The following is a 10529-nucleotide window of genomic DNA, read 5'->3' on the forward strand; positions in this document are numbered from 1 at the left end:
GCCCTGGATGTCGATGAAAATTTGTAATATGACTATGCCCATTTGATCATCTAAGTGTTTGACGTACCCATTGCCGTTTTCCACCAATGTGGGGACCTAAATACGGAAATACCTATTACCTGCAATCTCCCTATCTGCCTTTCACTAGATTGTTTCTCTCTGAATAATTCTCAAGCAAAAGGGATCGCAGCTTTCCTGACAGCTACTTTTCTCTCACATTTGTGTCAAATCCTAATATCCTATTTATTGTCCCATCCTAAAAGGACATTATTTTTACCCTATGCCCACGTTGATAGCACAAGGATCTTGCCTTACTGATGTATAGTCAAGGTACTATCATTTGAACTTTAGTCAGGTGTCCTAAAGATACCTTTTACGCGTAGGTTTGCTCATCTTTCAAATAAATGAATGTCATTAAGCAGCAAAAACGTTTATTTACTGTTTTCGCTCTTCTTTTTTTAGGCGAAGCAATAGGTCTTTACTGTACTATTGTGCTTGCAGAGTTGGCCAGGGCTACCAAGGGGTGTAGAATTTAATCCCAGTGATAGTGATCTTCTGTGGCATCTAGCTGCAGAAGCTGGGAATGGTCTCGCTGAGCGCCATCCATTTATCAACGAGTTCATTAAATCTGTGGATGATGGTAGAGGATTTAGTTACACTCATCCCACTCATCCTCGAGATATGCCTGGTATGTAATCTTGTTGAAGTAACATCACACCTGTTCTTGTATCATTGACTTGTCTGTCAGCACCTTTCACGCTTTAACTCAATCTTGCAGGTGTTAGGCACGATGGACGTGCATCATACTTCTTCCATAGAAGATTTGAGTCGTACAACAATGAGGGTGATGAAAATAACAGCTGGAAGAAAATTGGAGCCTCTAGATCAATCATCCTTGATGGAACACTGCAAGGTTGCAAGGAGGTGTTTGTCCTATATGAAGACATGATGAGTGATAAAAGCCCTCAGGAAACTGATTGGAGATTACATCAATTTCATATCAGGAATACAGTGAAGGATGAGGGAGAGGTGGTGGTGTCAAAAATATTTTTTGAATCGAGGAACAATCCATCTGAATTGGCTGGGATAACTCCTATTGAGGCCAAACAGGTAACTATTTTCTTATCATGTCCATTCCTATGACAAGACTAAATTTCTTGTAATACTTGTCTTACATTTTCACGGCAAGTCTCACCTCCTTTGACTCATCAGTTATCATTACTAAAGGACACTTGAAATATGCTAGATTTTAGTGCTGGAAAAAAGGACATGATTTAGAAACCGTTTTTGTCACTACCTTATTTACGGAGCTCAGTATCTTGAATGCAGACAATAATTCTGTTAGGTAAAATGATACACTTAAAATAGAACAGCTTTCGAAGTTTTTTTTAGAAATTATGTTAAAAAACGATTTTCTATTTTAGTTATGTAGTTGCTTTATGTTTCCTTGTTTCCTCTTTGCACCTGTTCTCTATCCTTTTGACTTGGCAACTGTTTTTTTCAAGTCCATATTAATTAACTATTTCAGGTTAGTAGACATGCTGTTTCCTGAAGCTTCGTATGAGTTAGTTTTGTAGAGTTTGACACTGAACGGATGGTTGTCTCTGGAGAACCTCTGCAGGATGTTTCCACACCTGATGATTCAAGAGAGGAGTGCACCGCATGTTTTAACCCTGGAATCTGTACTGAGACTGATGAGCTTGATCATATATCTCTGAAAGAGCGCTACAGGATCCTTCTAGCAGATAAAAGTTCTTGCCCTGATACAGCATCAGCTAGGAAGTCTGTTATGGGTGTGGAAGCTAGTAGAACATCTTCCAAAAGGTAGTGTGACAATGTATGGATTAATTATGGAGGATGATGATTTGGTTTATTGTGTGAATGACATAATTCCCTTGACGCCACTTGCAGAAATAATGAGGGAACAGCATGCAAAGAAGATATATGTAGCATGTTGCAGGTCCAATCCACTTTTCTTGGTTATGTGATTGATGTCTGCTGTTATTGTTATGACCATGTGTGAAAATTTCCATGTTTCTTAGTATATATGAGGACTTCTCACGTGCTTAACTAGCTCGATTGTATCTGCATCACTTTAGTGTTAGTGCTATTTACCTAGAACCATATGGATACCATTGCCTATTTGTGGTATTGTATATTATATAATCACATCTAGTGAGCATGAGGTTCTGTTTTCTCTTTATGACCTCTGAGGACCTGGTCCCTTGACCTTTTTGTTTAAAAAATTCATACAGGAAATTTCTTCTGCACCTCCTATTATAGAGAGTAATCCCATGGATGATAACAACAGCAGGTTGCTTGGTGAAAATGATCCAGGTACCCAAATGTCTTTTAGGGAATGTTTTGTTGGAAGTACTATACCATAGTGCCCTGGACAGCTCCACCCTGAATTGTGCATACTGTGTAGTATCTTGCTCTCTTGATGATCCTAGAAACACCAGTAATGATTTTCTTAACTTTATGGGCTATGTCAACTAACTCATGATGCTCGTTGCAATGTGTCCTTGATCAATCATGCCTAGCATGTATTTACATGCCAAGAAAACAGTGATAATAATAGTTCTGCAATGAGTAGTGCTAAACAATTTATTGCTGGCATCTCAGGTTTCTCGAGTATTTCTGTCACATCATCTCGTACCGACCCATCCCTATGTGAAGCCGGATGCCCTCGTGATCCACTGGAGGGTTCTGAAAATCAGGTAGGCGGCAGTGCAACTTGTGGGAGTGAACACAGTGAGCTGGTTGTAAGAAAACAGTGCCTCCTTGTGGCTGATGTTAAATTGGAGCCTGCATTAGAAGATTATGAGATTGGCCCGTCTGAATCACCTCAAGAAAATTCTACTCATGCTAAAGGCTCAGTACCATCTTTAGGAGTAAAAGATGAATTAAATGAGTCTGAGTTACCTGGCATATGCGAGAAAATTTCTTTCAGTTTCCGACAATGCAGAAAAAGGAAAGCAAGGTATGCTGCAAGAATAACTTGTTCCATTTTTATTGTATGTTGTAGACCATGCTTATGAATAGCATCTGTGCAGTTATTCAACTGAAAAAATGCTTGAAGAAGATGCTTACACTAATGATGAGGGTGGTTCTTACTGTTCTCGTCGAAGGAGAAAGAAAACGGCCATGTATGCTGCATTAGAACTTGCCTTTTCTTTTAGGGTTTACACTTCTTTTGAGGTACTATGCTTACCAAAATGATGTGCAGGGATTCAATCGAAACGGCACTTGATGAGGATGCTCCTGGGCTTCTACAGGTGACTATTTGTTGCATATATATTATATATGAATTTAATAATCTTTCTCCCTATGATCTCTGTGCTTCATTTTCTTTTTGGCCTGCAGATTCTTCTGAACAGAGGAATATCAGTTGAAGAAATCAAACTTTATGGCGCTGAAGAAGATAGTGACATGCTTCCAGATTCTACAGAAAGTAGCTTTGAAGATCTTGAAAATGTCATTGCAAATGTAAGATGCTCTCTAGCGGTGCTTAGTACGACAACAGATGGATAATTTCATCTCTGAGAAACAAATGACAGTTTAATTGTTGAAAGATTTTAATCCCGCAACTAGACAACGAGTCGCAAACTAGGACGGTAACATTCAAATATGGCTGCGGACTGTGAAGCGGTTGTGCTGAGTTTGGTAGGAAAATTCAAATGTTAACAGTTGGAATAGCATAACTGGAAGCAGATTAAATGGTTTTTTACAAATATGTTGTAAGCCTGTCAGATAAATTGAAGAAATAGTTTAATATCATTTTTTTTGTAATTGTTGATATAAATTGGTTATCTGCTGCGAGCCTTTCTGTAGACATAAAAATTGATATGCTAAAAATTATATCAGTTATACGTGATAGGTTAGGGGTAGCACCAATTGAAGAAAAACTTATCCAACACCGGCTGAGATGGTTTGGACATGTCCAACGAAGGCCTCCGCAAGCACCGGTACGTAGTGGAACCCTAAGGCATGACAGTAATGGGAAGAGAGGCAGAGGAAGACCAAAATTGACATGGGAAGAGGCAATAAAAGGAGATTTGAACGGATGGAATATACCCAAAGATTTAGCCCTGGATAGGAGTGCTTGGAAAACAGCTATTCATGTGCCCGAACCCTGATTTGTGGCTCTTGTTGAGTTTCAACTCTAGCCTACCCCAACTTGCTTGGGACTAAAAGGTTATGTTGTTGTTGTTGTGTAAAAATTATTTCAGTACTATATACTATCCTCTAATAATGGGAGCTTTGCATCAGAAAACGATACTTGCTAGCAATCTGGTAAGTATCCAGAGGCTGCCACTTACTGTTTGGACTTCGTTAGCAGCTTAAATAACTACTAGAGTGAACATCAATTATGCTAGAAGGGACAAAACATGGCCGTTGGAAATAGTTAAGTTGCCAATAAGAGTATCATATTAGCCATATACACATGGTTAAATCTATACCTCTGTTTAGACTGGAGTGCGGTTCTTCATGTATCCCTCTTGAGATTGCACACTCTATGCTACTCTGTAATCTAGTTTTCACTGTGTGTTGCCGTTTAACAACCGATGCAAGAGTTAGTAGACCGGCATAGCTCTTGTATTTGAATATATAAACTTTGTACCTGATTGCCCTGTCTAGGGACTGTAGTTACAACTTTTGTGTTACAGACTAAATGCTATTTTCTCAATGTGCAGATATTCCCAAAGAGAGCATCTCTGTTGAAACTGTCAGTAGCTAGGCATGAAAAGGGGGAAAAGGCTATTTACTGCTTATCCTGTTTAATTTCTCTTATTGAGCAGGTATTTTTCTCGCATGCAGACACTCTAGCCATTCCATTTCACGTGGACTTAAGAGTTTTTTCTCTCTTGCAGTCACGATACCTTCAATTCCGTGACTGCCCTGTGGAATGGGGATGGTGCAGGGACCTGCAGTCCTTCATTTTTGTATTTAGAAGCCATAATAGGTACCTCTTATCCATTAATCTTTGTCTTATACTTTTTTGTCAAAAAGTTGGTTGAAAGGCTTGTTCTAATGGTTGCCCTTTTCATCTCGCTACACAGGATTGTTCTTGAACGTCCTGAATATGGTTATGCGACATACTTCTTTGAGGTTGTCCAATCACTGCCAATAGAATGGCAGATCCGTAGGCTGGTTATTGCAATGAAGCTAAGTGGCTGTGGAAGGACAGCTCTTATTGAAAACAGGCCATTAATGGTAAGACTTCTTGCTTCAGGGTGCATTTTCTTTTTTCAAGGCTTTTTTTAATGTGTTTTTTCAAGGCTTAAAAAAACTGGTTACTGGCTAGTCACCTACCTAGTAGTGATTACTCCCTCCGTTTTTATTTATAAGGCGCACACGTATACCAAGATTCAAACTTTGCAATCTTTGACTAATAATTTGACTATTAATTCTTTATTTTTATAATGTAAACTTTATATGGTTGGATTCGTAATCAAATATACTCTTTTCAATGATTATAAATTTATAACCATACACAATATAATATAAGATAAATGAATGGTCATAATGTTATTTGGAACACCGTGCCAAGTCATACCATGCCTGGTATAACTGGGCCGATTGTGTGACCTAACCGGCGATTAGGTGGTAACAAGTAGGGGCACCCTCTCCATGTGGAATGCCAAGTATATGGCCTAGTAGGACCACTGATTTTTCTTTTTCAGTTTCTTCACAATATCTTGTGCTGCTGATTATGGTTGCCATATATTTAGATATGCTAAACTTATATGTACCAGTAAAGACTTGGTGGGTGAACTGGAATGTGGCTTTTCTACCAATTTTCTGAATCCTGGTCGAGCTTAGCCCTCGTATGCAGCCTCTCATGCAAACAAAGTTTTGAGAATTCTTTGGCTCCTTGACATCTCTAACACAAATACAAAAATATAAGGCCCCTGCTCCTTGCCATTTCATGCTGTAAAGTAGTTAATACTTAAGATGAGTTATTTTAGTTATCCATTATAAGAGAGTCCAAGTCTCAATGTTTATGATTACTCTAGACCAATGGGTTGGCAACCAGGTGTGCTAGGTTGATAAATGAGAATTCATGTCTTGTTACTTAGTTCTGCTTCCATTATATGTTGCAGGTTGGTGAGGATTTATCAGAAGGTGAGGCTGATGTTTTGCAACAATATGGCTGGATAAGAAACACTGGGCTAGGCACGATGGTCAACTACCGCGATCGTGTGGTCCATGACAGGTGGACGGAGAGAAGCGTCGTTGATTGGAAGGCGAAGATAGGGAAGCTTCTGATGAGTGGTTATGCTGAGGGCCAATCAATCACAATTCATGGTCCAAAGAACGTAGCGGATCTGTTGGAAGCTACTGGGGATGCTGAGGTTGATATAAAGTTGGAGGATCCTTTTTGAGAGATCTGTTGTATATAGGTACAACATGTACTTGGTAGTTTGTTGTACGTAGTGCTGAATGCATCCAAATAAACTTTGGGCTGTAAAAAAGTAGACTTGTAACTTTCACCAAGTTATTTTTATCTGACCTTGACTAGTGATGGGGGGTAGCCTATTCATGTGCACCTCTGTAGTTTGGTGCATAGTGATATTTATAACAGTTGTTGCCAGGCCGGTTTAGGCTGGTTGAATATACTTGGGTGGGTTATAGTGGTATGGAGTACGGAGGTCCCTGAATATTTGTACATTGTATCTGATGTATTTGTGTATTTGTAAACTGAATTCATTCGTGAGTAGTTTTTCCAGGAATTTGCAGTTTTGTAGCTGTCAAGCTAATGTAGGTTGCTGGTTCTACTCCGTAGGAGTTTTCTGGATAACCTACAGCACTACAACGATGGATTTGTCTAGCGTATCACTTATATTTTCATCAGAGGAGTATGTCGAAATAGAAGGAAATTTTAATTTTAAGCCCATTATGTTATGTCTGCAAAAGTACACATTGTACAGGTCGAGTATTTTCTTCAAAAGACTTACTAGTTGGACAAGAGATTCCTGCAGTCTGATAATCTTGATATGGTGAAGAGCATCGTATCCGAACAACATCAGCTCTGTCAAGATCATACCTGAATTTGTGACTAAACACTACTCGTTTGGGGAATCAACTAGTGCGCCTCAACACTACAAACTGTTTAAACCTTCATGCGATGAGTTCAAAATTGAAAGAGAAAAACATAACTGCAGGAATTTATATTTTGAAAGTTATTCCGGCAGCAGTGTAACATCTCAATTCTGAAGAAATCAATGGCCCGCCCTGCCTTTGAGGATCTTGGAAACGGCCCGAATAGTCGAAGGCGTGGTACGGCAGCATCCTCCGATGAGGCTGGCCCCGGCCTCATGCCATCTCTTCGCGAGCGCGTCGAAGCTCTTGTGACCCAAGCACTCGGCCGGCTGCCATGCCATGCACACAGAGTCAGTTGGCGAGCAAAGCTGCAGGTTTTTGTTCAGGAGAAGGCGCAAAAATGTGATGTCCACTCACCAGCCACCTCTTTGCTATCCCGTCCCAGACCTCTCCGCTGTTTGGGTAAACAGCAATCGCTTTCTTCGTTTGCTGATGTAAACAGGAGGGATAACGGGTTAAACAGAAGCATCAAGCATATATAACGTCATCATGTCCAGACAACTGAAAAACCGGCATGAAAAAAGGTCAGAAAGGAACTGCTTCGCAGAGAGGAGCTTGCGGACCTTCCTGAACTCGCATATGATGCCCTCGATGAATTGAGGAGGAGTGCAGTTCACTCCTACAACAGCAACCTTCTCGCTTGCGTTCAGGATCTGAAGGCAGTCTGCAAAGCTTTCCCCAGAGCACAGGTGCTTGCCATCCACGGAGCTGAAGCAGATCCAAGATGGAACCTGGATGTTCTCCTCCTCTAGAAGCTCAACCAATGCCTACACGCGAAAGGGTTATTCATTTTCAGTCTGGGACGGGTTGAACCTCATCTCAATCTGCGTTTCTTGAACAACAAACAGCAATTCATTTCACATAGGGGTTCTGATTCGGAATGGACCTGTGCCTCCATTTTGTTGGGAATGGCCTCGAATGCAATCAGGTCAGGGCCGGCACCTGCAAGGACCTGCAGCCTGCGCCTGTGGAAGTCCTTCAGTTTCTCGGTTGTGATGTCAGCTCCATATGATCCACTGTAAGATCCAAGATGTGAGCATCACCAATTGTACATTAAGATAACATAACATGCCCTAGAATGTGCGACTAGATATCATGAAAATACATAAAAATTCCTAAAGACACTTCATCGTTAATATGCTCATTTTACCTGTACTCTGATCCATCAGCAAGATAGGCTCCATAGCTTCCGATGGATGCAGCGACTAGGGCACGGTTGTAAATAGGCTTCGACTTCCTCAGTGTAGACTTCCAGAATTCATCCCGTGCTTCCAGGGCCAGTTTTACACTTGTTTGCAGCAAATCTTCTGCCTCGTCCAGAGTCATTCCTCTAGCTAGGAATCCCGGGATAGTTGCCTGCAGGGAAAGATAGATGAATTCCCACACTCGTAACCTCTGATCCTCTATAAAATGAAACATGAAACAGACAATTTTTTCAAGCTACTGATGTCAACATGAAAGATGAAAGGCAACCATGAACCTCCAGAATCTGGTCTATGTCTTGTCTTCTATAGTTCTGATGAAGATGAAAGCCAGAAGGTACCTGGTAGGATGATGAAATGATGACGTCCGCACCTGCTTCAAGGTACTGCATATGAACCTGCAAATGTACATTAGAAAGGAACGATGTCAACATGGTGGCGTTACAAAAGCTTGAATACCACATGGTGGCGTTACAAAAGCTTAAATACCAACGGCCTATCGGCTAGTGTTTCAAATTGGATTGCAATTCAGAATTTCTGGTGTGTTCACTACACATGGTAACAATTGTTTGCACAAGATTACAATTCTGAATTTCTGGTGATATATAATGTCCACGTTTGCATACAGGCAATAATTCTTTTTAATATAGTGATAGCTTTCCTGCATGTTCGAGGAAAAAAAAAACATACATACATAAAGTGTTGAAACAGATGCCCCTCCTGCTAATTTTAAGGAAAACAAAGGAAGTCTAAGGCGGAATGTTCACACAGAGAATGGTCTATGTGGTTGGTATCCGTCCAAAACAGAAAATAAAAGAGTAAAAGATAGGGGAATTCTTGTGCTGGTCACCAGTCACCAACCGTCCCCGAAGGAGCCGAGAATTCAACCTCTGACCTAAGCAACAGGCTCGTAGACAGAACTTTTTGAAACTAACTACCCCCATAAAAAAGACTTTAGCAGAATATATACATTTCGAGGATACCTAGATTGCTTTTTTGGAAGAAACTAACTTTTGTTTAAGAAACAGGATACTTAGATTGCTATTGGGCGAAGGATTGAATTTGCCTAAACAATGCATGCATTGTCACATACAGGCATATAGCGCAATGATTATTTATTTCCCACGGTGAAAAGAAAAATACTTTTATCTGCTGTGGCATTGCATCGAGCATGTGACGGGTGCATCATGTGCAGTGTCCATTACCCGTCGCAACTCGCAGGTGCGCAATGCAAGCAAGCGGTGGCGTGGCTGGATGCTCGCCAGCTGTTGCCGTGGTGAGCTAGTAGAATCTACTACGCGCATGCCGGCACGTCGGCGGGGCGGCCAGGGCAGTTACCTCCTTGACGAGGTGCGGCCTGGCGATGAGGCAAGCGGCGCTCCAGAGCGGGTCGTTGATGTCGGCGCCGAGCGCCTCCAGCTGCGTGGCGAAGCCGCCGTCGATCACCACGCACCCGCCCGCCTTCGCCACGAGCTCCTCCACCGCGCCCATCTCCCGCAGATTCACGCGCAGCTATACGCAGGACGCAGAGCAGCCGACGGAGACCTGTAACGGCGACGCGATCAACTGAGGAGCGGGTAGGAGGTGGAGAGATTTATAGGTGAGATTGAGATGAGAATGCGATGGCAGATTTTGGGTAGGTAAAGGACGACTAAATTTGGCAGCAAGCCAAGCAATCCAACAGGCGAACGAGATTACCAATACCAACGAACGCGGACGGGTTCCTGGGGTAGGTGCGCTCGCAGGTCAGCTTTGATGTCCAGGACCACGAATCCACGATGGTTTTGCTTCAAGTTTGAATTGAACCAGCGCAGCGCAAATGCGTAGTAACGCTAACAGATATAGGCGTAGCACGGAGTTAAGGGCCATCAAATGTAGTATGTCCTTTTTTCAAAAAAAAAAAAAAGTCTGCCTGATGCGATCTGCTGTATTTCCATGTGAGGCAGCACAACAGAGAAGACCCTGTCTGCCTTTGTGCATTCAATCATTCGATGCTTCCATCTACTGCTACGACTTGAATTTGTAGAAAAGATTATGGGACACCGTTTTTTTTATTGGGTTCAGGAATCTTAGTCAGATGCAGACAGCAAGAATTGAGCCTCCGGAGTTTGAAAATTCCTGCTGCAAGTGCAGCCGGGCCAATGTTTTCAAGAAGAATGTCCCCCGTTTAGGTGCCGTCTGGTTCCCTGCACTCCTATCACATCGAATGTTTAATACTAA

At 41.7% G+C, this 10529-nt stretch overlaps 2 protein-coding genes across 3 annotated transcripts in view; one reads left to right on the top strand and one right to left on the bottom strand.

Moving 5' to 3' along the window:
* The window catches only part of LOC101783536, a 9138-nt gene extending 2387 nt beyond the window's left edge, over positions 1–6751 (top strand). The window contains exons 2-14 of the mRNA XM_012849155.2: positions 475–688; positions 779–1110; positions 1622–1824; positions 1912–1960; positions 2256–2337; positions 2626–2983; positions 3057–3149; positions 3230–3278; positions 3367–3489; positions 4698–4802; positions 4875–4966; positions 5064–5217; positions 6108–6751. Coding sequence (XP_012704609.1) covers positions 475–688; positions 779–1110; positions 1622–1824; positions 1912–1960; positions 2256–2337; positions 2626–2983; positions 3057–3149; positions 3230–3278; positions 3367–3489; positions 4698–4802; positions 4875–4966; positions 5064–5217; positions 6108–6389 — 2136 coding nt within the window. The 3' untranslated portion in view covers positions 6390–6751. The remainder of the gene's footprint in view (positions 1–474; positions 689–778; positions 1111–1621; positions 1825–1911; positions 1961–2255; positions 2338–2625; positions 2984–3056; positions 3150–3229; positions 3279–3366; positions 3490–4697; positions 4803–4874; positions 4967–5063; positions 5218–6107) is intronic.
* A 129-nt stretch (positions 6752–6880) lies between these two features.
* On the bottom strand, positions 6881–10126 carry LOC101761102 (homocysteine S-methyltransferase 1). 2 transcript variants are annotated; one of them, XM_004985109.3, is made up of 8 exons: positions 10008–10126; positions 9648–9854; positions 8651–8707; positions 8258–8463; positions 7994–8123; positions 7671–7874; positions 7465–7536; positions 6881–7376 (listed from the first exon to the last, which is right to left on the bottom strand). In XM_004985109.3, the coding sequence occupies exons 2-8, from the start codon at positions 9798–9800 to the stop codon at positions 7227–7229; spliced, it is 972 nt and encodes a 323-aa protein (XP_004985166.1). In that variant the 5' UTR covers positions 9801–9854; positions 10008–10126; the 3' UTR covers positions 6881–7226. The 2 variants fall into 2 exon arrangements, with proteins under 2 accessions (XP_004985166.1, XP_004985165.1); XM_004985108.4 differs by lacking the exon at positions 10008–10126 and having other exon boundaries at positions 9648–9996.
* Positions 10127–10529: the final 403 nt, after the last annotated feature.

This window comes from Setaria italica, chromosome IX (assembly GCF_000263155.2).
Source record: "Setaria italica strain Yugu1 chromosome IX, Setaria_italica_v2.0, whole genome shotgun sequence".
Taxonomy (NCBI): Eukaryota; Viridiplantae; Streptophyta; class Magnoliopsida; order Poales; family Poaceae; genus Setaria; species Setaria italica.